At 41.5% G+C, this 27,722-nt stretch overlaps 2 protein-coding genes across 6 annotated transcripts in view; one reads left to right on the top strand and one right to left on the bottom strand.

The window, feature by feature from the left end:
• The window catches only part of macrod2 (mono-ADP ribosylhydrolase 2), a 425,756-nt gene that overhangs the window by 62,340 nt on the left and 335,694 nt on the right, over positions 1-27,722 (top strand). The gene's annotated exons all lie outside the window — the stretch shown is intronic.
• Positions 1,324-10,821, bottom strand: flrt3 (fibronectin leucine rich transmembrane 3). The gene is made up of 3 exons (XM_080036746.1): positions 10,729-10,821; positions 4,520-5,235; positions 1,324-3,513 (listed from the first exon to the last, which is right to left on the bottom strand). The coding sequence occupies exon 3, from the start codon at positions 3,469-3,471 to the stop codon at positions 1,519-1,521; it is 1,953 nt and encodes a 650-aa protein (XP_079892872.1). The 5' UTR covers positions 3,472-3,513; positions 4,520-5,235; positions 10,729-10,821; the 3' UTR covers positions 1,324-1,518.

Genomic DNA, 27,722 nt, shown 5'->3' with positions numbered 1-27,722 from the left:
CTCTGCGGACTGCCCATGGAGTGGAAAACTGTGTTTTAAGAACAGTATCTGAGTTATTGTACTTTCACTATGTCTTTGAAGGGAAGATGTGTTTTTTTTTTCTTGTTCACAAGCATTTTTATGTGTGCTTAGTTAGTTATTTGAGATATGTATCTTTATTTCTGTACTCCATGGCAGTTCAGATTTGTACAAAGATAGAAATTCCTAAAAAAAAAATAAGAAAATAAATTGAGCAATCACAGAAAAGCATTATGGGATACATCTAACTGAATAGAGCAATACAAACACTTTTGAGTGGGTTTTGTTGTACTCAAGGTAAGGAAGAACAAAGATATTTTTGTCCACTTTTATTCTGTAATATGACCAATATTTTCATATTCAAGTGTGTATGAAAAAAAGTCACTGGTTTCTTAAAAAGCTAAATACAATAAGCATTGGATCAAGGCACATACAAGACTGGCCAAAGGGCATACAATGCACTTTGGTTTTCAATTGTTAAGAACAGTTAACTTCAAATTTTGGAAACATAAAAGTGTGTTCATTTGGAAAATAATACAAAATAATACCCATAACAAGGAATTGCTGCCACTGTGGTAATTCTAATGAAAGCCAACATATTTTGTCCTCTTGGCCAAGTTACTAGAATGACGTATGGTACATGGTACTAAAGAATGCCGCCATTGTTGTTTGGCCATTGTTGGCTTGTACAAATAGAGCTAGTGGGGGGTCCTCTGTGTCAGCCTGTCCAGTCTACTTGTTTTGAGGAGCAGAACGCTCCTTAAGGTCGGTGTGCTTTATCTGCCCTGTGCTGTGGCCTACAATCAAAAACACTACAACCCTGATAGGGTTGCGTTTCTGTGTTTCTTCTTCTTGCAAACAGAAAAAAAAATCACACTGAACAAAGCAGAAAAATAAAGCATGGCACCTCATCTTTAATTACTTGTACTCCACAACTGGTGACTACTAGAGCAAGCCTCTTGGTCGGTAGCATTTGGAAAAAACTACTGACTGCTCATTTTTTGAGATGGCAGCATGCCTTCTTTTCAAATTATCAATAATCAGCTGTGCCTTAGTTTACTTTATGTCATTTTTTTGCCTTTTTTGTTTTTTCAGACAGCCACAAAGTTAAAAGAATGACCTGTGCTTATACTACAAGGTTTTCTAAGGTCTGATTGTTCAACACAGCAATGAAAACCCACTTTCACAGTTGACAAGTCATCATATCTCAGTAGAACACAGAGTTTCTTTTAGTTGGTCGATAACCTTAAGCAAAGGAAATACAGTACAAATTACTACAAATCCCTAAAATATAGAATTGCAGTTAGTTACAATACCCACTGATGGTTCAGTGATGGCCTGCAACTTAAACGTTCTCCGTCTTCATAAATTGTCCTTAAATATAAATTATATGGCAAATGTACAGAACATTGCTTCCTTAGTCTTATAGATCCAGTGTTTTGTAAAAGTCTTGCCACTCTGTTCAGGTCGAACACTCATCATGAATGGCCATGCGCAATATCATGAATGGGAATGGTCTGAATCTGGTATTCCACTGTCTCTGTAGCTCCTGTTGTTAATACTGTTGTCACTATGTGGAGTTTTGTATAAACTCAGGCCATTAGGTGGGAAAATGGTGTGTATCACAAACTCCTCCTTTGATACAGGCAGGTGATTTATAGGTATCATTTGAAACGATGTCTCTCGTATTTCTAGGATGGAGGTGTCCTTCTTAGTGCCAGCCTCAGCATAGTCATCCTTTCTCCGGCGGCCTTTGTTATAGGTGCAATTCCTCGAAAAAAGTGAACCATTCCTGTGGACATACCAACACACCAAAGCCAACATAATTATTGCCAAAAGAGCAACAACCCCTCCAATAATAGCAGCCAAAGGCAGGCTGGAATTTTTGTAAGGTTCTTTCTCCTGCTCTCTGTTCAAAGTTGTAGTCGGGTTGTATGACTTGTGAGAACCAGTCTCTGTCTCTATGCAAACAGGGGTCTCATCTGACAGGTAAATGTTGCTGGTCTCCATGGGAACCATGCATATCCTATAGGAAGACTCTGGCTCCAGCGCAGTGAGCAGGTACTCTGTCCTCTCCCCCTGTACAATGGTCTCAGTGATGGACCCAAAGGCAGGGCTGTGTCCGAGCTTTAGCCAGCTGAGCCGTAGGGCGGTCATGGGCTGTGACACCCTCCATGATATGTGTATTGTATCTGGACTAGTTGACTTTACACTGATGGTGATGATCTTTCTACCTGAAGAGGTGGTAGTGCTGTGGTATTTCCTACCAAAGTCCGGCCCTTTTATTACAGGTCTTTTAGTCACAAACAACGGCCATTGGGGCTGTGAGGGGCTTAAAATGTTGGGGACTGTGCTTGTCTCATAGGTAGGGATGAGTTCCGAATCTGAACAGTCAAACATGTCTGTAGTTAAGTCTTTAATTGCCATGCCTTTCACCTTATCAGGACCTTGGCACATGAAGCCACGTACATTCACCTTAGACGGCAATGAACGCAGCCAATCGCGCACCCATTTCATCCGGCAAGTGCATTGCCAAGGGTTGTTGCGTAGCAGGAGCTGTGTGAGATTGTCCAGGTCTTCAAATACACCCTGGGGGAGGCTGCTCAAGTTGTTGCCAGATAGGTCCAGGCGATATAGCTGCCTGAGGAAGGCAAAGGCCCCAGGTGGGACTCGATTAATGTGATTATCTTGTAGCTGCAGCTTCTCTAAACTGGTGCCTGGCAAGTTGGCTGGCGGAGATGTCAAAGAGTTTCTCATTAGTGAAAGCTCGGTCAGGTTGATCAGGTTGATGAAAGCCATCTCCCCAATCCCACGGTTGTTGAGTAGGTTACCATCCAGGATTAGTCGCTTCAGGTTGATGAGATCTTGCAGCGATTGCTCTGTGATGGAGGAGATGCGGTTGTCTTCAAAGCGTAGCTCTTCAATACTACTGGGTAAGCCTGACGGGATGGTACTTAGGTGGTTTCTGGAGAGAAAAAGGAGTCTGAGGTGAGTACTGTCCCTGAAGGCCCCCTCCTCTATGCTGACTGCTGATACAGAGTTGTCATCCAGGTGAAGTTCTTCAATGTAGGGAATTTGGGCTAAAGTGGAATGAGTAATCATCCGAACATTGTTCTCTTGAAGGTGGAGCTCTTTCAGCCCAAGAGGAAGGTTAGTGGGGAACTCATCCAGATTGTTGCAGTAAAGGAAGATCCTCTCCACATTTACGAGCCTGCGAAGCTCTGCAGGAATGCCTGAACTCTTGATGCGATTGTTTTGCAGAAATAGCACTGTAGCATCCTGGGGAAGACCAGTAGGGATGGAAGTCAGGCCACGGTCATTGCAGTAGATGAAGGTACCATCACAGCGGCAGGCTGAGGGACATGAGGTGGAGGTCACCAAGGGGTTAGCAAGACCCAGCAGCAGCCCGACCCTGATGAGGGAGAGGATAAAGGCCTTGCATTGATGCACCATCTTGAAGCTGTGTTGCCTGGCAGTCTAATCACTCAGGAGCCCCTAGGGAGAAGACACAAGGGTACATTTAATGCACAGGGCCTTTAAAGTAGAGCCAAATTCCTGTTCTCATAATTGCTGGGTGTTTGAATAGCTGCCTGCAGCACATTCTAGATTAAACAACTGCTAAAATAATCAGTTTGAATAAGTCACATTAAATTGACATGAATTCATCATGAGAATTGCTAGACAGTTAAAATAAAGTTTAGCTTTTCTTTTAATACAATAAACCAGTTGCTTCAGAGCTGCCTTTACATAATCTATAGATTTCCTAGGATTAGAAGTTAAAAAAGTAAACCCATAAGAAATAATTGTTTTCTGCTTTTTTATAGGAAAAGTTCCAACTTGTGTGCTCAGTCACTTTAATGTCTGTGCTTCTGCTTTTTGAGCCTGACTTGTGAAATGTAATAGCATTCCCAAGATATTTTACGCGTTTCTGTATCTCAAGGCTGCCTTTCATCGCTAAAGAAGATGAGGGTGAACAAAGTCAGGCTTTGTCAATGAACTGTAGTGGAAGCAACATACTTTTTAGTCGTGTTAGATCATTACCCATGCTATTCAGATTCTGGGGTTTTACTGGCCCCTTATAATGTAAAGAAGAAATATTTCTCCTCAGAGAAAAGAGGTTTGATCTTCAGCACGTTAAGCTCAAAGCAGAACTATTTTCTGAGGATATATTCATCCATCATTATACAGCACTATATTCAGGATATTTCCTGTGATAATGGTGTGCTTTAAAAAAATAAGATACAGTACATCATTTCACAATTCATAAACCAATGGCAGAGCGCCTTTGCATTAACAAAATCGTAATGCAGAACAGAAGGTGGCAAGCGGTTGTTTGCCCCTTTTCCGCTATTGATGTGAAGTCACCTTTTAATTAGGCTAATACTAATTTATTGCTTTAATTATTCTTTCACGGCATGACATCTCTTCCTGGTCATTTCATTTGAAATTGTGGTCTAGTCAGTGAAGTGGAAGGAAGCAAAGCCATACGTATTTGTCATACCTGATTTATACGATTTGCAAAATCCTCTCCAGCCACCAAAAATCCAATCAAGATTTCTTCTTGTATTTGTTCTTATCCTTTTGAAAGGAAACGTTTGTCCGAAGGTTTTTGGGTGATATCCTGACCTGGTCAGTGTTTGTTGTTGAGCTATTCCTTGTTGGACGATGACCTTCTCTGTGTTGTCAGAGGCTCATGCTTTCAATGCCTTTGCCATGGCAGATAAGCCTGTAGAAAAAGCATCCCCTCTCACTGACAAATAATGCACTCTCTATATTAAGAATCCTAATGGGTGCTGAAGTTGTGAAGCTCAACAACCATAACTGCAAAGTGGATTTTTTGGGTGTTGTATAGAGATCCGTGTGAAGGATAGGGTGAGCTTTAGAAAAGGCTCCTTTCTACAATCAGGCCCGACAGGCATGATGAGTTGACACAAAGCTGGTCTGAGCCATGCCAATCCCTTGTGCCACAGGCTCAATCCAGGCCTGTTCACTTGTGTACTCCAGGTCTTCAGGTAACCCAGAATCCTCTGCTCCCTTGTCGAGCCTGCATACACATAAATCCTGGGCTCTGGTCCCTTCTCCTGAAGCAGATTACCAATGTTCTCCTGTCCTCTAAGGAGCCAAACAGGGCAAGGTGCTTATCCTTCTGAGCCCAGCCCCCTTCACACATCTGCAGCTTGACTCATGCTGTGCCTTGCAAACACCTGGGATGGTTCTCTGAAACAAAACAAAAAACAAAGAGACATATTCAGTGACCACATTCAGTTTAGCAAAACAATGTTTTAATAATATGCCAACAATACTCATCTTTCAATATTGATCAAATACATTTTTCATTTGTCATTATTACCAAGTAAAGTGAAATGTTTTAGTTATACTTTAATTTGTCTTTTTTTGCCCTTTTATTTGGAGTGGAATAATCTAATTAAGTTTAGGAATGTGTTGACACTGAACTCTGGCCTCTCTTGTGTAGTGACTTTGTATTTTTATAAATACCTTTAACTTTGCCTATGATTTAGCCTGATGACCTTTTTCAGCCAGCTCTTTAACAGACCACATTTATTTCCTTGGTGATACAAGAAAGAATGTCTATGCGATAGACAACAGTGATCTAGACCCCAGCACATTGACTGAGGGTGGAGCCCCTATGCCCGTCTCAGCCCACTCCACTGCTTAGCTGGGCTTTAGGTATTTTATAAGAGAACTAATCCTGCGATTAAAAAATAATGTATTCTTTGTAGTTTCAAGTCAAGGTTAGTCCATATTCCATAAATGAGAGGGAAAACTTTCAGTGAATTACTCGCGTTGTTAAAAACACTCATGACTAATGAGGCCCATTGAATTTTGTATGGAGAAGAGGGTGTCAGTTGCATCCATCCCTGTCACTCCCAGATCCTCTCTGTGACCCCATACCCCCAAGCTTCCTTGTTTCACATTCTATGCACGCTGTGTCTGTTTTTAAAAATAGAATTTCCCTTCCCAAAGAAAATGTTTCGTTTCCTCTTAGAACACAATAGCTTCGTGTCCTGATATTTAAGCATCCACGTGACCCGCTGGCAGCCACTGTTGGCTGTAAAACATGTAAAGGTAAATTACGAACAAGGGGCCGAGCCATTTAACAGTTGTAGCCCATGACAAGGAGAAGATTAGGGAATTGAGAGGCTTGTAACTCGATTACAACTCCTGAGATGCTGTCTTATAATAACGCCACCCCCTCCTTCTGTTCCATCTAAACACGGCCCCTCAGTCCAGTATTACATTAGTAGTAGATTAGAGGCTGGGGAAAAAGCACCAGATGTGACCTCTACTAACTTCTGGAATAAAGGAGTCTGACAAGGGGAAAAAAAGATGAAATTCAGTTCTGGCGTTTTAGAAAATGGCGGTATGACGGAGGGATATCTTCTGTCTGTCTGTTGGAACAAACTTTTAATGCAGCACTTAGTCAAGCTATTTCAATTTTAAATAGCCCTTTTCACCTCATTTTGAAAAGTTCTCCATTCTCTGAATATGGTTAAGTATGTAGATTGATTTGAATCCTTGAATTTTTAGCACTCCTTAAAAAGAAAGGAACAATCTCTGCATTTCTTCCCTTGCCTGTCTTATCTAGGGAGCCCAGAGACCTATCTGCACTCAGAATAATAGCACACTATATGACATGGTGCAACATTTGCAGTAAGTTTTCCTTTTATTTGCCCAGCAAAAGTCTGTTACCTGCTGTGACAACAGAATCTGACCAAAGTGTTGTTATTTATCCATGAATACTGGTGTATATGTAATCAGAACGAGAACAGATTGTAGCATAATGTCATCATAGGTGTCAGTATGATATTATATCATATGAGAATTATCAGAAGTCTGCTTTGAACAATGCACATCATGTTTACTTTACAAGTAGCATCAGGCCTAGATGCTTGATTGCTTTTTACCTCTTTTCGTTTTACACGCTCATCGGATTTCAGGCGAGTGGCCCCTCTCTATTGTTTGCTACAAGGCAAGCATGTGTACCTTGTAGTCTCAAAAGAGGGGGTTTACTTATTACAACATTTTTATTCGGGCAATTTACAAATGCCTACACTGTCTATTTTGAAAAGCCTTTCTGTTGCCTTTTAATATGAACGTATTACCCACGCAAATGTACACACTACACACAATCGTTTTGAGGGCAATGGAGGCTGAGTTAAACATTTTTGGTGATGGATGTCTTTCTCCATCGCTTTAATAAGCTCTGCCGGCCGACAGGGGATTTCTCTAGCAGTCAAAGCTTCTGCTTCATTTAATCTGAACTGGCTAAGTTAAATTGAGCATCCTAGTAAAATTCTATGTGTGTGTGTGTGTACAGCTAGTTACCTTTCAGTGGAGAGCGTGGGAGGCTCACACAAAGCTGGACACTGATAGCCATTGTGAGCTCAGCACGCATAAATGCACATTAGTCTGCAATAACAGAGCCCAAGACTTTGTGCCCCGTAGTCATACACTGCACAAGAAAGGCTTTGGAAAAACTCAAATAGAAACAATTTCATGCCTGTCAAAAGTATTGCGGATTATAATGACTTTTCAGTTCTGTAAAAAATACAGAATATTATATCATAGGCTGCATTAAGGGGGGATAGAGCTGTAGAGGTAGTAATGGTTGACTGTTAAATTATTCATGAGCCCTGAAAATTAATTTTGCAACACAGTAGAGCTCTCCATTGGGAAATCAATGCTGTTTGTATCTGCTGTTGATTATTCATTCTAATTCATAAAATAACTTTGGAATTAGGATTGATTGTACACAATGGCATTATTCTTTTCTTTTGTATTTGCAGATTTATTTATTTTACAGATTTTTGTCTTTTGACATATTCTGGTCTTAAATGTATGTTGTCAGCAACCTTGCTTGGCAGATGTATAGTTTTTTTTAAGTAAATAAGACTTGAAAGCATGAATTGTTCGTGGCTGTATGATCATGTAAATAAAATTACTTATTTTGATGAAGGACAGCTGAAGTTAACCTCATGAAAGGAAACTGCAGTGTCCAATTGTATTTTCTTGTATTTAGATTTAAGTTTCATTATTTTTAACCGATGTGAGTTTCTGTCCATTTTTCTTCTGTGCCGTAAAACCTTGTGTCTGCCATTGATTTACATATTAGTACGCTGTATGCCAAGACACCGGTCAGCGGCCTGCTGTGGCGCAGACACACAATGGAACATTCATGGTCACATCTGAATTCACAGGGACACAGGACACGTTTCAGCCAAAGAGAAAATGGGCAGAAATCTCTTGATAGTTTCACAGATTTGGTATGTGGCCTCCTGGCGCTGTCTTTAGATGGTCTGAACAGATGATACGTTTGCCGGCCCCGTAAAGAGCATAGAGACAGAGGCCTGGGACAGACGGGGGTCTCTCTTTTGTAACAGCCTGAAAGGAGAGATCTGTAGCAGCTGCAGTGTTTTTTCCCCACATGGGGGTGGTAGGCACTGCAAGATGAAATGTGTGTGTCAGTTAGTGACAAGCAGACACCAAAACACTGAATACTCATGTTAAATTGCACACAGGAGCCAATCTCAGCACAGGCCAGATACCTAGCCAAAATACAGAGATTTGGTATTACTGGCCAATCTGAAGTTTTTCCTGAGCCATATAGTTTTTTAATTTGTATTATTCTTTACAGCCAAGTACTCCCTTACTTTTAGTAGTCAATGTGAAATGATTCATATTAATGCTTGGATGGTGAAAAGACCCTGCTCTTAGTTAGTAAATGATATATTGTTTAAACATAACTGAACGAGGCCTCCTCAGATTATCTGAAATGTGTTTTGGTATTTCTTAAAGTCTTATTATATCTGTTGTGTGTGTGTGTGTGTGTGTGTGTGTGTGTGTGTGTGTGTGTGTGTGTGTGTGTGTGTGTGTGTGTGTGTGTGTGTGTGTGTGTGTGTGTGTGTGTGTGTGTGTAGTGTGAACACAGTCATTGATATTTGATGAGTTCGGGCAATACACATTTCTGTCTGCAGTGACCTGGTTAGTTGTTAATCTGCAATGTGAATTCCCTTTGAGAGAAATTGACTGGGGATTTTTGCCTCAGGCAGTCATCAGTGGAGACAATTGGGTCTGTCCTCATGTCTATGATGTTTAACAGGCTATTTATGTCTTTGACTCACAAACACACTAAGCAACCAAGAGTTTAGGCTACATTGCCTTGCTTGACAATTGAAGTCAAGTTTACACATTAGTGATTTACTGATATCAATCAGGCCTTAAACCTTTTGTAGGCTATCAGTCATTGTTTAAACTAAAGCCAGGATGACATTATCCTGTAATTAAGATAAATGGCTATCTTGAATTGGATTAACAACTGTCCGTGTCCTGGTGTTGCTAATAAAACAATCCAGCTTAAATATAGCTTAGTGGATGCCCACTTTATCGCATCTAATGGGGTAGGCTAAATATCCGGCTTGCGTGCAGAGAGAAACAACCAGCGGACTTTGATTCAATAGCCTAGCATCATAGATTGACACTAGAGAAGAGAATCTGCTGTCTGTCAGCCATATCACAAGTCTAGATGGTATTACCTTACAGCAAACCGCATTTATTTCGGGATGCTTATTAATGCGAAAGTCACAACAGAGCCGACCACTGCATTCAAATGTCGGTAATTTGTTTTGAGTTAGGCTATTTGTTAATGGAACGTTACAGTAATATGCGTGAACTGAGCCGCTGCTTATGTGCGAACTGGTGCGTATGAAACTTGACTGGATTTTATTTAGTGCGTTTTCAGGGGACCTTCATGGCTGCGCCTCTACTGCACACAGCTCTCACAACGCAGGATATGTGTTTTTTTTCTTTCTTCCAGTGGACGTCAGTATTAACAGCAGACAATCTTTCAGTTGCTTATAGTAATTTTAAATGGAGCAGGATGAATAGGAGTTCGTCCCAGACAGTGACGCTGGAGACGCATTTAGTGGAGTTTCTCCAGCTGCCCCTTCATGTCCTACTCCGCGGGATCTGCACTGCAATTTTCGCTGCACACCGGGGTGTCTTCACCGGCTGCGACACCGAGACTAAATCACACACAGTCCCCTAATCCTATCTAGTTTGCGTATTCGCCACTGTTTATTTGCCCACTGGTTTAGAGATGTAAAATTTGAATATAAAGTGCAAGATATTCCCTGTTGCTCTATTGAGTGCTTTTCACATGATGTGGCCAATGCACTGAGACGGAGCAGGTTATGAATGTGAACGAGGAGAAGAATCCCGCTTGTCGTAACAAGAAATTCGGCTCTACAAAATAAAAAAATGTTTTTTAGACAGGGAGAAAGAATACAGTTGTGGTGTTTGTGGACTATGCCGAAAGCGGGACGCAGCAAAGGATCGAAGCAGCAAGTTGTAGGCACGAGAGAGGCTTGATATGATGAGATTGATGAATTATCTGTTTTAGTCCGATTTGCAGATCGACTTGCAGTGCGTAAACTATTATTTTGAGGAAAAATCCTCTATCGATTTAAAAAAATAAATAATAATAATACTAATTGAAAGCGCCTGTGAGACAACCACCGCAGAGAACCCATCATTCGCCTGGCCGAGTATTAAACAAAAAATAAAGGAAGGGAAACTAAAAGAGGGTAACTAATTAGATAAAAGCAGCTCCCGAGGATTCCTTTGGCCAGAAAGTAGATCCAAAAAGATTTTAAAAAGTATGCATTCCCAACAGGACAAAACGACACTTACCTCTATAATCAACCATAAAAATGGAAAGTTAACAGGTATCCCCTTAAATTGTGAACCCGTCAAAACGGGAAAAAAACAATAATCCAATCCCGGTTATGAGGGTTTAAATTCAGATCCAAAAGAACCCCTTTTCACTCAAAAGGCTAGAGCTTTTTGGAGTTTATCTGCAATGTTTAATGGTCCTCCCCACACACACAGATAACATCTGTAGGCTGGGCAAGGAAATAGGCGCACGGGTAGATCGCAATACTAATGTGAAGTTGTGTTTGCCTCTAGCTTCAGTAGAGCACTGATGTCATCTGGAGGAGGGGCCTCTCTCTCTCTCTCGCTCTGCCTATCTCTCTCTCCCCTCTCCCTCTCTCTGTTTGGTTGATGCAGAGGGAAGATGCAGTGTTGGATGGATACACTAGAGGGAGTGGAGGAAAGGGGGAAAGGCACACATCCTTTGCAGATGTGTGCACTTAAAGGGGAGCGAGTCGTCACTGGTTGAAAAGCAATGATCACTGTCAGAAAAAGAAGGCGTGGGGGGAAGTGTAAATGTACAGTATGCGTGTTCATTCTGGTGAGAATGAGAGGTACACATAGACCTATTTTTCATTCACATGTTTTTTTTAGGTTAAGGTTATATTTTTCAGTTATTTTGCTAACAATTTTACAATAAAATAGATATACAACCATTTGTCAATTATCACATGTGCAGGTGTTTCTTATTTATTTATTTAAAAATCTAGATAGTGTTAATGCTTTTCTTGTTTCTGTAGGTGATATAGAGAAGTATTTCACAATTGTAAGCAAATCTTGGGAATGCCAATAAAACACAGTAGGCCTACCTTTTTATAAAGCACATTCCAGACATATATTTTTTGACGGATAATGGATATTTAATAAATGTTGATGATGTACAGTGACGCAGAATTTTAACAACTTAAAAAAAATTCAAATAGTGCTGTTTGTGTATGTGTGTTTATCTGTGCATTGATAACAGAATGGGCATGTGAGTTGCTGGTGACATATGTGAACCATTCTATCTTTAGACCCTCCTGCTTTCTCCATGACCCTTTTTGGTTTAATGTTTAAATGAAGCCAAACAGTAGGTTTGCACCCGTTTAGCCTTTTAGGCCCAAAGCAGCAATGAGTCACCCTGTTAGTCAAGGGGTTGTACAGCATGGCTGACCTAGCCAACACTCTCTCCTTCCCTGCATCATCTCCAGTGTCCCCCTACCAACCCACACACACATCCCAAACCTTACGGCAAACTGGCAGACACCATAACCCTGTGCATTAAGTAACGATCGAGCAAATTTGTTTCAACTGTTGTTAAATATCGGTTTCTTGTCGACGCCAGTGGCTTAATTGGTCTATTAGACCTGTCTGACATGTGCAACTGTCTGTGTGATGTGGAGACTCCTCTCTCACATGTCATTAACCAAATACTACTTTTTCCTAATTACCTCAAGCCTATTACGCTATTGAGAAAATGAACGCCTAGAAGCTCTGCATTCATTTTCTGTAAACAAACAGGTTTTTCAGAGAGGTGTTACTCACTCCTTCTAGGGATTCCAAAATCTGTTGCTGGATTTGATCAACCTTTGTGTTTGTTAGTAGAAAGCAGCTAACATGTATAAATAATTGGCATTGGAAGAACCGATTTCATTAGTAAACTAGTATTGGAGACAGCATTATATAACAGGTCAGACTTTGCAATTTTCTGCAAACCAACCCAGATTATAAAAAGTGATATAATTTATCATGCTTGAAGAAAATTGTGTATTGCCGACGTTACCTCATGACATGCATTTGACCAACTCATTTAATATCCCCATTTTCACTCTGATTTCTGTTTCTGTACACCAGCACTTTCCCATTGACTGCCCATGAGCTGATGTTTACCTCTATACTCCTAGCCATTGTTATCGCCTCATTGGGTTAGTGCCTACTACACACACAAGTGACTGTTTGAGTGTCTGACCACAGCTGACATCTCATGCCCAGTTATTTTGCCTTGGACAGAAACTGTTCCAATTTCCTCAACCCCATTGGCTCCCGGTTAAACCATGATTGCCATCTTAAACTGGAGAGCCTAATTGAAAAGACACTTAAGCCTGGAGCATCTGCCAAAACTACTTAGACCTCCAGTTGAGTTTGTTCAGATTTGTTTGCTTTTTAACTGGAGTGGCTCTCACTTTTGTTTGAAAAATAATGGGATTTTTTTTCCGACAAATATAAAATTGTCTGCCCTGCCAGAATGCTGTTAATTTGGGGGCAACTTGGTATAAAATAAAATGTTCTATTGTGTCGTGTGAAGTTTCCACTTAGGTTTATTGCTTTGCTAGTTTGTTAATGGGCTTAGAGATCTTATCATTTAAGTCCAGGTGTTGTATGCCAACGACTGCGAGGTGAGAAAAGGTCAGTCCTGGACATCCTGACTTGATCCTTGTCTTCCCTCCAGGGGGACGGAGCAGAGAAACCCGTGCCTGACCTCACTGTGGCTTCCTCTCCTAAATCGACTGCAGACACATCTGTCAGTGGCTGCTGATTGACCCTCTCTCAGACATACAAAGAGCCCCACTGGAGGACCAGAGTGTTGGGTTTCTGTTATCTCAAGGCTAGAGCAAATCAAGTTGCCCTGTTCCTCTTTTGTTCAATGGGGATGGCTGCCTCTTCTTTCCCAACGATGCACTCAAGTCTGTCAGACCAATAGCACTGGGTTTAGACAACATACAGGTTGTTGCTTACTATATGTATACTGTATATATATATATAGATTTTGCTAAGTGCTGTGTGGCTAAAGTGCCTTTTGGCCCTGGTGGCAACAGAACGACTGTTAAGTGTGCACTTGGTTTTTGTTCTATATCAGACTGTCCTGAGCCCAGTTTTTTGTCTCTCATGACAGACATTTGACCGGGTAATTGATTTACTCTTTTGCTCTTGCTGTGTCAATATATTGGGCTTGCTGTTGGCAGGCTGCGGTGCCCTACTTTCTTGACTGTCGGCCAAAACACGCAGGCCAACTCTGATTGGTTCTATGTAAGCTATAGGTGTTATGGATATTATTTTATCTCCCTCGTTTAAAAAAAAAAGTATATCTGTCACTTAAGCTTAGTGTGTGTTCACTGAAACGCTTGTGTGAAATACAATAGGCCCCCAAAACCGCTCAGGGGCTCACAAGGGAAAAATGGAGAGTGATTTCCCCTCATGTCTCCTGCCTTGCTCTGACTGGAATTCATTATTGATAGACTTTCCATGTTCTTAACCAATGCCAAATAAAGGGGAACATGTAAAAAGCAGCTGCCAAAAACCCAGCGCTTTGTTTTTCATTTACCTTCTGCTTTATTTGCATATTCATACTCTCCAGGCAATCAGCAGCCATCTTGCTTTCATCTCTGCTCTGCCATCCTGACAGGCAGCTTTTCAGTATCACAACAGTTTAACTAGGATTTGTGGATGAGTGGTGTGGTGGGTTATGCTAGAGTATTCACATTTCTGATGTGCAGAGGGTGTAATGTGGGTGACAGGGATAGAAAAAACGGTCGATGGGGTAAAAAAATATAAATTGGTAAACATAAAGAGAGGGATGTTGCATTGCTGTGGTTTTGTATAGATGCAAATGTAGGCATCAAGGTTTTGCGTGAAATGGTTGGGAAGATGATGCTGGTGCTTTATGCATATGAATGCAGACGTCAGTTACACTAAGCCGTTGCCTTACTATGGGCATGATTTGCTATTAGACCATGCAGTAAAGGCACTAGTCTCTTTTCTGATGCAGATCCCAGATGTTGAGGGATAGGTTAACCCCTTCATCTCTTATGGAACTTGGGATGCAGCCCAGAGAAAGAAAAGAGCCAGCAACAACAACTCTGACACGAAAGGGGGGCCGACATCCTGCTGCTAAGACAAGTCCAGGGGCCTCAGTCAGCAGTCATTTGGGGCCTTGCGCATGTGGAAGAATGACAAGCCATGCAAATAGCTCCGTCGGCTGTTTTTCCCCCGTCTTTTGTTTTCTTTTGGTTGTTTTTGTGTGGCTGCCGTGTTGTCTGTAGAGACAGAGGAACTCTGGGATGAGCGAGTTCCATAAAAAAGGTAGAGGGGGGTAGGCGCTGACTAGTCAAGCCCTTAGGACCTCCCATAGGTTAATGGCCCCAAACACAATGCTCTGTGATCAGATTAGATAGAGCACTCTTCACCCCCACTGCACTAATCAGCACAATAAAGGGGATACAAAATAGAATTACCATACAGTGTTTTCTCAGTCCAGCATACATCTCCAATGTAGCTAATTGAAGCCCTTCTTTCTTCCTTTGTAACTGGTTTACTTTTCCTGCACTAAATCTGTAATTAGCCAATTTAGCATCTTTTCTCCAGCCCTTCGTTAAATGGTGGCATTTATCTCTACAAAGGACCTTCATATGCTTGCATAAGCGCTGACAGAACCTTTAAAAACAAACACACAGCTTTCTGATTCCTAAAGTCACTCAGCACATTCCTTTGGTGTATAGGTACATTTGACACAGTGGTCCTTTTGAGATTAGGCGTTTGAGTGTATTATGAAAGGGTCAGTCAGGGTTTAGAGCTATACGAGAGGAAGTTGGGGCTTATATTATCTAGTGAAACAAACCAAGCCTTTGCTGTTTTAGATAAGATAAGATAGTTTGTGTAAAATCTCAAGGTCCGCAATGATTGGAAAACAAACAGGAAGTATGGGTCTGAGGCAACAACATTCTGGGTAAAGAGAAGGGGGAGCACTAAGGAAGGGATGTCTCATCACGCAGAGCTTCCCTCATCATGATCAAAGTGTTCACTTATCTTTGTCAAACACAATCTAACTTTGTTTTTCTCTATGATCTGGTTGTCTTTGTTAACTCTCAAGAAAAAGTATCAAAAATGACCCCTTTTTCAATGAATTCTCAATTCTTGTTTTTCCCCCTGCTGAACACAATGAAAAACCTCAATCACTTGAATACTTCAATGGCGTGTATATGGGTGTATGAAGTCCTATACATCAGTTTGCATCATTATTTAGTGTTCTCTTAAAACCGGGGAGAATATGTTGACATTTTGTCATTGCCGTCTCAAAGTGTCTTCAGTTTAAGCGATTGTTAAACGCGGAGGAACCAGAGCCACTTAATTGGCATAAAACTCCACCTTCACCTCAAGGTGTTTCAGGTAACACCTCCAACCATTCCCACAACAAGGGGGGTGTCTATGCCGCGGCTTCTGACACCAGTTCTTTGGCACTCATCCAGAGTGACTTAAATATCAGATGTCTTATTCCTCTTTTGCCAGGAACCACATTCAAAAGAAACCTTAAGAAAGTGATGACGGGGGCATAAAAGCACCGTTTAAGTCGAGGGGGACGTTTATGAATTTCCTGAAAGAAGCACTCGTAGATTGCCCACCCACCTATTAGTGCAAGAGTGTAAGGTGCTTGTGGTGGAGTTGTGAGTGACACGTTGTAGAAAAAAAACCTGGGAAAAAGTGGTGTAGACCTCTTTTCATCCCACTTTGTTCCTGGGGTGTTTCTGAGGTTAACCATCTGCAGGAAAGAGGTGTGTGTGTGTGTGTGGCGGTGTGTGTGTGTGTGTGTGTGTGTGTGTGTGGCGGTGTGTATTACACTGCTGATGGTGGGGATGAAGGGTGCTGGGATTTCAGTGTGGTGTGCCTGGGGGTGTTTATTTTTTAGGTTGGATATTGATTGACGTGCTCTTCACCAATGTCACCAATACAAAACTTATATAATTTCTTCCATTTGTTGCCATGCAAATAGATTTATTCAAAGTATAATATCTGTAAGGATAGCAGTTGTGCTAAATTCCAGTTTTCTCAAAAAACATTAACATAACCACTTTAAAGGCAAAGGTGACTAAGACATGACAGAAAGTGTTCTTGTATGTGCCTATATAGTATTTTTCTGCATACATGTATAATTTAGCCTTAATCACTATAAACAATGCTTGTCAATACAGGATTATGCTGAACTAGTGTTTTATTCTGGTTTGTGCTACACAGACAGAAGTAGAAAAATATATTTTATTTTAAGCAATGCTTTTCTTTTTACCGATCGTAGCCTTTATATTTACCTTTTCATGCTCCCATTTCACATACAAGCAATAAAGGCAAGGCTGTGACATTTCACAGGCCAGTAAAAACTCCTTTAAAGCTGACCCATCAAAGACAACCAGTAAACGCTAGAGGAAGTCAACCAGCAAATCACCGAAAGAGGAGATGTGTTTTGGTAAATAGAAGTAGCGGCATCATAACCCACATCAATCACACAGGGAATAACTGAGATGTGAATTTCTACACAGCAATAGGGGGAAACTCTGGGGGCAGGAGATGGCAGACTGGCCGCTGGCCGATGGTGTCTCAGTGCTGGTGTGAAAACGGCTGCGATTTGAAATGGTCCCTTTCTCTGGCGGGTGTTATTGGTCTACAGTTCTTCTGTTGAATGGATTTTAGCTGCTTGCATCTGGGTTCTGCATATCATTGCAATAGGCTCTCTAGGAAGCTTTCATTTATTTGCAAAGGTCACTGTTGATGTGGAAAATGCCAGCACTTCCTAGGTAGAAATCTTCATCACTGCGACTGTATCATTACAAAGCAATTTTTTTCCTATACCCATTTTAGCAGTTTACGATCCACATTCTTACATCTTTTTTTTGTACGACCATTTGAATAGCTTATAATATTTTATTTGCATGGGGTTTGGGGTCTTGCACAAACTATTTTGTATTCTTTTATAAACTGCAACTGTAATATGGGCAGCTGCAGGCAAGTTTGCTATATTATTTGACTGTGTCACAGCTTCTAGACTTCAACAGAGAAATGCTAAATTATTATTTTATATCTCCTCCAGTGCTCCCACTATGTTCTTTTGTTACACTTGATTTTTTTCTCCAGTTCTCCAGTTAATTCTCTGTACTTTTTCTATCTTTATAACGTTCTCTCTGCTGCTCTAGTGACCCATTTTTTCCCACTGTGTGATCATTAACTATTCATGATCATGATCATGATCATCACTATTTAGCATTTGTCTTATTCATGCCTATCACCTGAGCATTTTCCATTGGGAAAACCTAATATGTCAACAGATGCATACCCCGCATTGTTTGCTTTCAGTGTTGCATTATTGAGTTTTGAGCAGGAATTCCTTTGTATATTTTATCAGAGTTGAGCCAAAATTCTGCCAGATATATCAAAGTCCTGTTTGCGTTAGAGCAGCAGCCGCCCCCAGCTCTCTCAGGATAGCGAAACCCCAGAGGAAGCTCCATTTAACCCCAGAGGATTAATGCTCATGCCTACTTTAGCATTGGTAAAAGGGAAAACGTCTCAGCGCATTGAGTCAATAGGGACTCAGGCCTATACTCTACTGGCTTCCCACACACACATGGACAGAAAAAAAATAAAGAAAGTGAAGCTTCAGCCCCTGCTAGAATAAGACTTGATGTTTGCCCAGCCCGCTCTGCCCCTTTGCCCTTCGGTTGCCTTCACAGTATATTACCAAACAAAAAAATCCAAGGCTGTGTAATCACAACAATATATTCAAAGTGACTACCTGGAGCTTGCCTTGGAATATTTTGTCTGCATCAGTTGGTCTACTTAAAATGGAAGGAAGATTTCTAATTGTGTGCTGTTTTTTTTATCCACCACACCAGCAGACTATGGAAATGGATATATTCTAGTTACAGTTGTTCATTGGTGTGTGTGTGGACAGTGTTTATCCCTAGCCTTTTTTTAATCCTGTAGGCTGCTATACTCGCCTCTGCTTGGAAAACAGCCTGGCAGTCTTTCTTTGGGCTTGTTTTTTTTGTCTCCTCTCTGTGTCTGCCTCCTCCTCCTTCACTGTCTCATCATTCACATTCTCCTTACATGTCTTTGTACTGTTGCAGAGAACACAGTTGTCTCTGTGTGGAGTATCTCTCTGTCCTGCTTGGTGGAGGTTTGGTGGAGAGAGGAGCAGTGGGGGGGGGGGGGAGAGAGAGAGAGAGAGAGAGAGAGAGAGAGAGGCAGTTGGGGGGGGGAGGAGAGAGAGAGAGAGAGAGAGAGAGAGAGAGAGAAGCAGTTGGGGGGGGGGGGAAGGAGAGAGAGAGAGAGATTCCGCTGCTGTGTCAGAGGGCGTGGCCTCTCTCACAGGGGTCCCCGGCAGAGTCCAGGCTCTTCTCTGTTGACTTTAGTCCTCGGCTGACATTCCCTTGTGTTTGTCTAGGGCTTTCTTCATGGCTCCGTTCAAACAAGCGCCAGCAACTGATAAAACACATGCTCTCATTTACACACACACACACACACACACACACACACACACACACACACACACACACACACACACACACACACACACACACACACACACACACACACACACACACACACTCAGTCAGTCAGAGTGACACATGGACAGTCTTGACTTGACTTCATAGCAACAGCTGATTCTCCAAAACGGAGACGCAGCAATAGAAGCTGTATTGTGTGATATCAGGAGTGATTGTAAAAAAAGAAATGACATTGGCCTCCTAAGTTCAAATGCATTAACAGCTGTTCAAAATACCGGAGTAAAATATCAGAAGACTGGTTATGCCTTTCATTCTAAAGGAGGAAAAAAACAGCTGTGTTTTTACATATGGTCCTCTAACTCTGCCTAGTACACTTTTGCTGTCTGAGCAGAAGAATTGCAGCCAATGGACACAAATTAATCTGCCAGTCAAGCAAGAAGAATGTCTTCTGGTGTGGATTGCCGTCTGCTCTCTTGCATGGGGATGACTTACTGCCCCGCCAAATTTCACGCCTGCACTGGCGCCTCAGAGGTGCAGTAGGAGGAGCAGAGGAACACAGGGTGTCGGGTAGGTAGAGACGTCACAGTCAGAGAGGGAGAGTGTTATCAATCCAACGTGGCTGCGACATGGAGAAATGAGGGTTTTGGAAACCAGGTGCAACCCACACCTGCGTGTGTTTCTTCCACCTTGCTTAATTAGAGTTCAGTATCCTCCTAATGAATATTCTCGCTCTTGTCTTTCCTGTGTGTGTGTGTGTGTGTGTGTGTGTGGATGTGTGTGACTGGGTGGGAGACGATGGGCTCAATTGGAAATTATCTAGCATTCCCAAGAGAGAGCCTCTTTTTCCTCCTCTCTGTTTATCCACAAGAGCATGCTCACATTTGAGTTAGCTGTACAGACTCAGAGGCCCATACCGGATCTCCTGATCTATAGTGAAAATTGATTCTGTTTATATGTCTTGTTCCTGTGTGTGACGTGCAGGGGTAGAGAGAGCAACAGCTATGTTCTGTCTCTAAACTTGTCAGCGGGTTGGCAGGATCCATCACATCATTTGTCAAATCTCAAGCTGAACGTGTCAGAATTAATAGAAGAGTATTCATTTGAGCCATTACTGTGGCGTAACAGCTCTATGTATAATATGCAGTCATCTGCTGGGTTATAATTGGGGCTAATGCTACTGTACCCGTGTCTGGTTATTCAGAATACAGTGACATGGAATCCTGCATAGATTTTTCTCATAGTCTGACAGGCATTGCAGGATCTCACATATCCAGCCGTCAGTTTACCTGAGCCACTCTCTATGACTGCCAGTGTGAGAGTTGTGTATGACTGTGTGGCTACAACTGTTGAGTTTACACCGCATAAGGTGTGCTGGGTGCTCTGTTTGTGATGTCAGTTAACTACAACCAAAGAAAAGTTTTCTTGCAATGGCTCCCCAGATCAAATTCAGTAGCAACAACACAAGGCTATCAAGTCAAAGAAGTTCTTTTCTTACTTCCATTCAACCCTTCTGCCCCTCCAGACTTTACCTCTGATAGCTACTTCCACTTCCACCCACATCACATGGCCAGCTGACCTGACCACCATGTTTAACAAACTCTCTGCCTTTGTTCATTCAACCATGTCTCCATGGTGACCGCACTGAGTCACTCCAAACAGCCGTGGACATGTGGCCTCACAGGGCCCAGCTGGCCTACCCAAAGTCCATAATATTCTTGGGACATGATATGGTATTAATGTGCTAAGGATGAAACGCATCAAAGCGCAGCCTAACAGTACCAAGCACTCTCTGAGATACCCCTTGTGCTTTTGATTGCTGTGTGGAGACCAATATCCTAGTCGGCTCTGTTGTGAGGGAAAGAATAGAGAAAGCCAGTTGTGTTTATGGTTCACCCAGTGAGCAATTGCCAAGCTGTTTTGCTTAGAAATGTGGCTACTTCGTTCTAAGCCAGGATTTCTTTGGTCATTTGAATGACGCCACATGGAATACGAAACAGGTCACACTATGAATTTCAAACCCCACTGGATCATCTATGTATTCATTGCCAGTGGGCTCTTTTCAGTCATATTGAAACACACAGCACTCTGGCTTTCTCCTGAGCCGGAGGACCTGTCAGGGGAGTAACACTGTCGCTTGTAAAAGGCCCTGATATACCCCCAAACAGACATGAACGAGGACAGCAGATGCACACTTGCTTCTGTTTATATTACTTTGGGAGTCGGCATAGGAGGACTTGCAAACACATGTTAATTTGGTGAGTACAGTTTATGGGATCGTAAATTCTGGGCTGCATACATGGGCAGATGACAAAATTTCACGCCACGCGTACCCTTGCGACTGTTGCAGACACAGTACGTATCATTTGAGCTTAATGCCCCTTTGAGACGCGCAATTCACTCTGTAAATGTGCTGGCAATTTTACATTGCACGTTATGTTAGAAAAAGTCCTTTTGTACCATGTCATGTCTGATTTACAAAGACTTTCCACCTCAACATGTACAAAGCCTGAACTGGATGCAGCAACATTACTGAAAATACAGCACATACAAGTCTAAATACACCTGTTATAGATATATTAAAGGGCTACTTCTTGCCAAAGCACTGTGATGACGTTCCCATTTGTTTTAATTTGGAAATAAAATCTGATTTAATTAATTATACTGTAAATGAAATAACCTTTTTGTATGTAAGGTAAACCTATTTTCAAAATGTGTTGATAATAGGTTTTTTCATTTACAGGGAGAAAGAGAAAAAAGTATATCACACTAATCAGCAGCCAAGTCCCCTTTTAATTTGAATCTTTTGCTCATGCCAGCTGCTTTTTGGATAAAACTCCAAATTCAGCTTGTGAGCAAGTATAGGAATCCATTGTCATTGTTTCTCAACTCAATGCTGCTCTCAATCAGTGCTGCCGCTTCGATGAGACAAAAAAAAAGGATTTAGAGCTCCCTATTGCATGGTAGATGCCAAATATCATATAAGCACTGCAGCACTGTAGCATTCAACAATGTTGCAAAATTCCCTATTTGAACAGAGCTGGGTGGGTTACAGTTAGCCTGCATTTTGGATGATTTTGGTTTCCCCTCTCTCAAATGGAAGAGATACACATTTTGATTGTGTTGGTGGTCCACTTTATTTCCATCAGGATTCACATGAAAATTGCAAAAAGGGACCGTATTTCTTATTAGCTTAGTTTAGTTTGTGCACCGATAAACTAGCTGTTTGTTGGAGGCACTTCTGCAGGTGTGTCTTTGGTTCTGCGGTGGCCATGGTGAGATTGGCTGTGTGACTTTAATTACTAATTTAGCTAAGTGAGGGGAAAACAAACAGAGCAGGAAAAGCTGGAATGATCAGAATATAGGTCTCTCCAGCTGCCTCCAGCTCTAATCTGCTCAGGTAATTCACCTAAAAAAAACATTGATTCCATGCAAGCGATTGAATTTCAATGCATCTCTGATGAGATGGGGAAAAAAGACAACCTACCTGAGCACTCAAATGGATTGGTAAGCAGATGCTCGGTCAAAGTGACAGGTGATAAGTGCTTTGGCAAGCTTTAAGTGATATTTTTACGCATTTCTTGCTGTATGTCGCTGTGCTGTCACTGCCCATCTTTCATATGGTCCTTCTCATTTGCTGTGCCTCTTAAGAACATTTTCTCAGCTACAACGCAAGCATCCCTCACAGTCTGATAAGCACTTGTGACCTTTGAAGTGAAGTGCTCTGTTTATTTAAGTGACTGCTCCACAACTGTCTACTCCACAAGGTGGTGCATAGAGAAATCAAATACACTCTGTTTTTGAGCACTTCATCAATATGGACTCTACTGGCCTCCTATGGGTATTTCTCTTTGACATGCATTTCAATTTATCTTTTCCAGCAAAGATTAAAATTCTAATGAAAGCCAGTAGCACACACTTGTTGTCGTTAGATTGACTGGAAAAAGCAACATCATGTTGGGTTCAAAGTTGCTGTATTGATGTCAAAGGTGAACGTGAGAAGCAATGCGCTGTTGGTACTGTTCAGTTAATAATTATATATTCAGAAAGCTTTATGGCCTCATGTAATAATGACTATATGCATTTTTCAACCCTCAGTTCACAAATTATTCTGAAGAAACAAACAACCCTAATTTGTAGGCAGGCCTACCCAGGATGTATTCACTCTAAAGGGTCCTTCGTCATTGTGCTGGAACAGGTTTACCGCTTGTGAGTACACTATACAGTATGTTTCACTCTCTGCCTCAGGATTACTGGTGGAACCAGCTGCTTTTTATCGTAACTGCTGAATCCTTTTTTATTAGAATGCAGAGCACCTGCCAAATTTTACACCTCTTGTGGAACAGTGGTCCATTAAGATAACACTTTCTCTGGAAGGAAAACAACGATACTCTGCACCCTGGATTTAATCTTTAAAGTAATGTTCTGTTAGGTATGAGCCGAAACAACCTCTTTTAATACTCCAACTCTTTTTTTCTCCATTACTATTACTTTTATATGTGCCTCCTCTAGTTGTTGTAATGGTGAAGTGTTTAAAATAACACAACTCTCAGACAGTAATTTTTCAATACCTGATCGCCTTTATCACTGCATGTGCCATGGCCTCAACACAACTAGCACAAACAAGAGCTGCCTAAGATGCTTCAGCCTGTATTCAGCCTTTTGTGTAAAGTATAGTATGGTTGTATAATGTGAAGCCCCCTTAATTGGAGTCCAGGGGGATGGGGGATCTCTGGGAGTGCTCTCTAAGTTCTTCCCCTCAATTCTTTGCAGGTCAGAGGGCAGCTTGGAGATTTACATGAATGTCCATACCAGAAAGAACGCTTAAGCCGAGTGTTTTTCATTTAAAGCAGCAGCCGAAAGCAGTCAGAACGCGGCGCAATATCTCTTCAACACGAAATGGCCTCAGCCACCTTCATTTATCCCCCCCCCCACACTTCATCTTACTGTATGCCTTTTCTCATCTGTGTGGATCAAGACCAGGCGGCGCTTTTAAAATGGAGACCCCCACTCCAATCACATCATAACAAATCTCTGCAAAATAGAGGAGTCGAAGAGCAGTCTCAACATCTGAAATTGGTGGCAATCAGTATATTGCGGTCTTATTGCTATGGTAGTGCATTAGTAATGGGTTTTGATCATACCCACAGAGCTGTGGATCAGGGAAGCTTAGCCTATTGTCTCTTAGGACAAAGCATGGTTCGAAAAGGCATGGGTGACTATTCTAACTCCTTTCACCTCAGCACACACAGTTGAAATTCCCTGAATCAAGGGGTCTAATCCCCCTTTTCCCAGTCTAGCTCTCGCTCAGTCAGCCGTCTTATTTTTTCCTGGGGACACTCGGCTTCCATAGCATCATTAGCTGAGGCTCAGCCCTGCCCCGTCTTTAGCCCCCTATGAAGTCCCTGTTGCTCTTTTTAAGGAACGGTCACCATTTCCAATAAGCATTAAGTCTTTGACTGTTGGACTGTAAAACTCTCTTAAGGAGTTTTTAATCCTCTTGAGCCAAGACCCATACACTTGGTGATGAGACAGACCATGCATGCGTCCCACACAATTGCCTACATCCGCTGTACTGTAGCAGCACCATTATTAAGAATAAATTAAAAACTTTTTCAGTTTTTTCTTTTACATTCTTGACATAAGAATTTAATTGGCCAACTTTGTTTCTTGAGGGTTTGGGTACCAAAAACAAAACAAAGTCAGGTCTATTGAGAATGAATTAACATGAAAGAAAAAAATTATTACATGGTTAATAATAAAAAAGAAAAAGCAATCTTAATTTTATTTTTGCAATTTTTTAATTTTTTTATCTTTAGCAAAGATGGGAGTCATGATATAAAGAGAGTGTGTGTAGGACACTACCTTCAGTTTTATACAGTATCTCTATCTTTAGAGGAGAGAAATGTTAATACATATTAAGGACATTTTAAAAGTTTTGGGGGAAATAATTAGCCTGGTCCTACCAGACCATCGCACTTCATTTCATTTGTACAGACTGTCTGGAATTGCTCAATTGACAAACGTAAACTCACTTGAATGCGGGTGTCTGTTGAAGTTTAAAACTATTGGATCTGCCCAGTGCAACTCTGGATCTGCCAACCAATCGCATAACGTTTGGTCATGACGTATGTCATGCGCCAGCTTCTGACTCCAAATGAAACTGGCGCACGTTATTGTTTTCAGCCACTCCCTCTGTTCGCTGATTGGACCGCCCAAAAATCTGGCTGAGAAAACCCACTAACATACTGCACACTCAGACTGACTACTGAAGGGAAATGAAAATTGAGCGTAAGTACGTAGGCGGGCGGTGCCAGGCTAGGAAATAATACCCATAAGCACCAATATGTACAATGTAGGGGTTGCATGATATTATTGATTACCATGAGATTTAACTGATGGGAAATCCATATGCAATATTTGCATCACAGATACGATTTTTTTTTCTCCATATATTCGCTAAGCTCACCCAGTTGTGTTGGTTGTTGGGGAAGTTACTTTAAACATACGAGAGGAGACATGTAGGGCTGGGCAGCTAGCAGCTATAGGCTAAATAGCCTATATAGCCAGCTGGGACAGACATGATAGCAAGCGATTACATTAAGCCTCGGACTGAACTGATTACCTCAATAAAATATTCAGGCTGAGACACGGCTTGCATTTGAAAACACGTATCCTGAAACAAGCACTAAACAGTAAACTTGATCATGCCCGTGTTTACGTGCATAGGGATGTACGTGACGCATCCCTACAGCTGACTGTGTGGCATAGTTACACATCGGGACACCAACCCTCCCTTTTAATGGCCCGTCACAATATTCTTCTACTTCTTTTAGCAAACAGATACAAGGGGGGTATTTTTTAAAAATGTTTCATCCGTGTTTTTGGCGGTTGGTTCAGTTAATAGTGCAACAACTGCTCGTAATTTCTGCTTTGCTACTTTGCTCCGGAGTTGGCTTTCAGCCCCGTTCAGGAGGTACTATTTGCAGTGGAAAACGACCCGTGCTGCTACCAAACCAAGTTGAACTGAGTCGAGTTGAGCTACATGTGTGGTGGAAAAGCGCCATTTGTGTCTATTAAGTTCTTTACAGCAGACAGGCAGAAGCTCTCGGAGGGCATTACTGCTGAATAGAAATTGGATTTAACAGCAGCACATAGATGTTCTTTCAGGACGATTAGAGCTGCAGCCAGGCATGGTGTCCTTCTACACTTGCCTGTTTAGTGTTAGATTGAGCCACTGTGGACCTGCACATTCACATTTGCCTCCTCCACCAGAGTATTTTTGGAATACCTCTTCTTCCTTTGCTAGGGAGTGGGGTCATTAAGGAGCATGTTGCTATCCAAATGAGAGAGGGGGACATAAAAAGTGAGGTTCAGAACACCCTCTAGCTGCTCTTCAGAATTTAGAACAGCTTCTCTTGAATTAAGGCACTTAACAATGTGATGCTCTTTAAAGAGTTCAACTTAGAGCGGTCACGAGGCATATTTTTGTTTGATGTAACAAAGTAGCCATTCTATTGTTAATAGTTCCAAGTTTGTTCTCCTTTCTTCTGGATTGTTCAAAGAGGTTGTTTTAGTAGCGTGATTGTACTGCAACCGAGTGTCATTATACGTTGGTTGCAATTTCACATCTGTGAAGGACCTAAAGCAGTGAAAGTGATGCACTAGTGGTGAGCTTAGCCGTAAATAGCCTGCTCATATTGGAGGTGGAACAAATGTTCCTGTTGCACTCAATCACAATCTGGCCTAAAGCATTATTTATGTAATGTAATCATTTGATTAAACAAGGACATTGAGCCCGCAGAGCTGTTCGCCACACAAAATAATATGACAGAAGTTATTTAGCCATTTCCTGGTTGTTCTGAAAAATCAATTGCATATTTTAAACATGTGACTCGCATGCAGCTTGATATGGATTGATGAAGAAGAAGAATAATTCTTTTGTATCCCATTCATTTCAATCACGAGAGGATTAGTGATGTAGTAATATAGCCTAGAACAACAATATTATGTATGCAGTTTTTAACAGATACACATTATACTATTTCTTTTTTTATTCATGTAAAGCTATTGCACAAGCACAACTATGACGTACTGTTCCCTATCATATCAAGTGTTTTGGCACAGCACAACCTATATATCATTCTAAGTCCCGAAAGGTATAGGACACACAATGTGACGTGACGGCAACTGTTTATCCGAAAGCTGGGACGTTTATCACTGCATGGGAAATGTTGGCTCCATCTCTAAATAGAAAAATCTGCATATAGAAATACTGCTAACAACAACACAATTGCTACAACATATTTGATATATTGTACATTTACACAATTTGCCATAACCAATAACAAATATGTCCTCATGCATACAGAAGATTGCTGTGGACTGCTTATTCAAATGTGTGTAACAATGTCTTATAGGCAGAGTAACCACCCTTCTGCCTTTCACTAATGAAGACCTGACATTAAGTAAACAACCATGCTTCACTCAATTTTCTTCTCGGTTTACATTAAGGATCTGGTAAGGCCTAATTTCCAATATAGAATGGAATCCCACAGAGGACTATGGATCGAGGACCAACCCTGCTCCATTTACAATTAGAACTCGAGTAAGTGTGTTTTTCTAAAAATGTAACCCAATGCAGTCAAACAAGGGGAATAAGGAATGTGAAAATACCTCCAACTTTGCCCCACCTCAAAATTCCATCACGATTTTAGGAGGCAATTCATT

This window comes from Ammodytes marinus (genome assembly GCF_949987685.1).
Source record: "Ammodytes marinus genome assembly, chromosome: 11".
NCBI lineage: Eukaryota > Metazoa > Chordata > Actinopteri > Uranoscopiformes > Ammodytidae > Ammodytes > Ammodytes marinus.
The sequence above is the reverse complement of the archived record's forward strand: the minus strand, read 5'-3'. Positions and strand labels throughout refer to the sequence as shown.

What these genes read in the sequence shown, in the direction of transcription:
- flrt3 (XM_080036746.1), bottom strand. Translation starts at nt 3,471, where the DNA reads ATGGTGCATCAATGCAAGGCCTTTATCCTCTCCCTCATCAGGGTCGGG.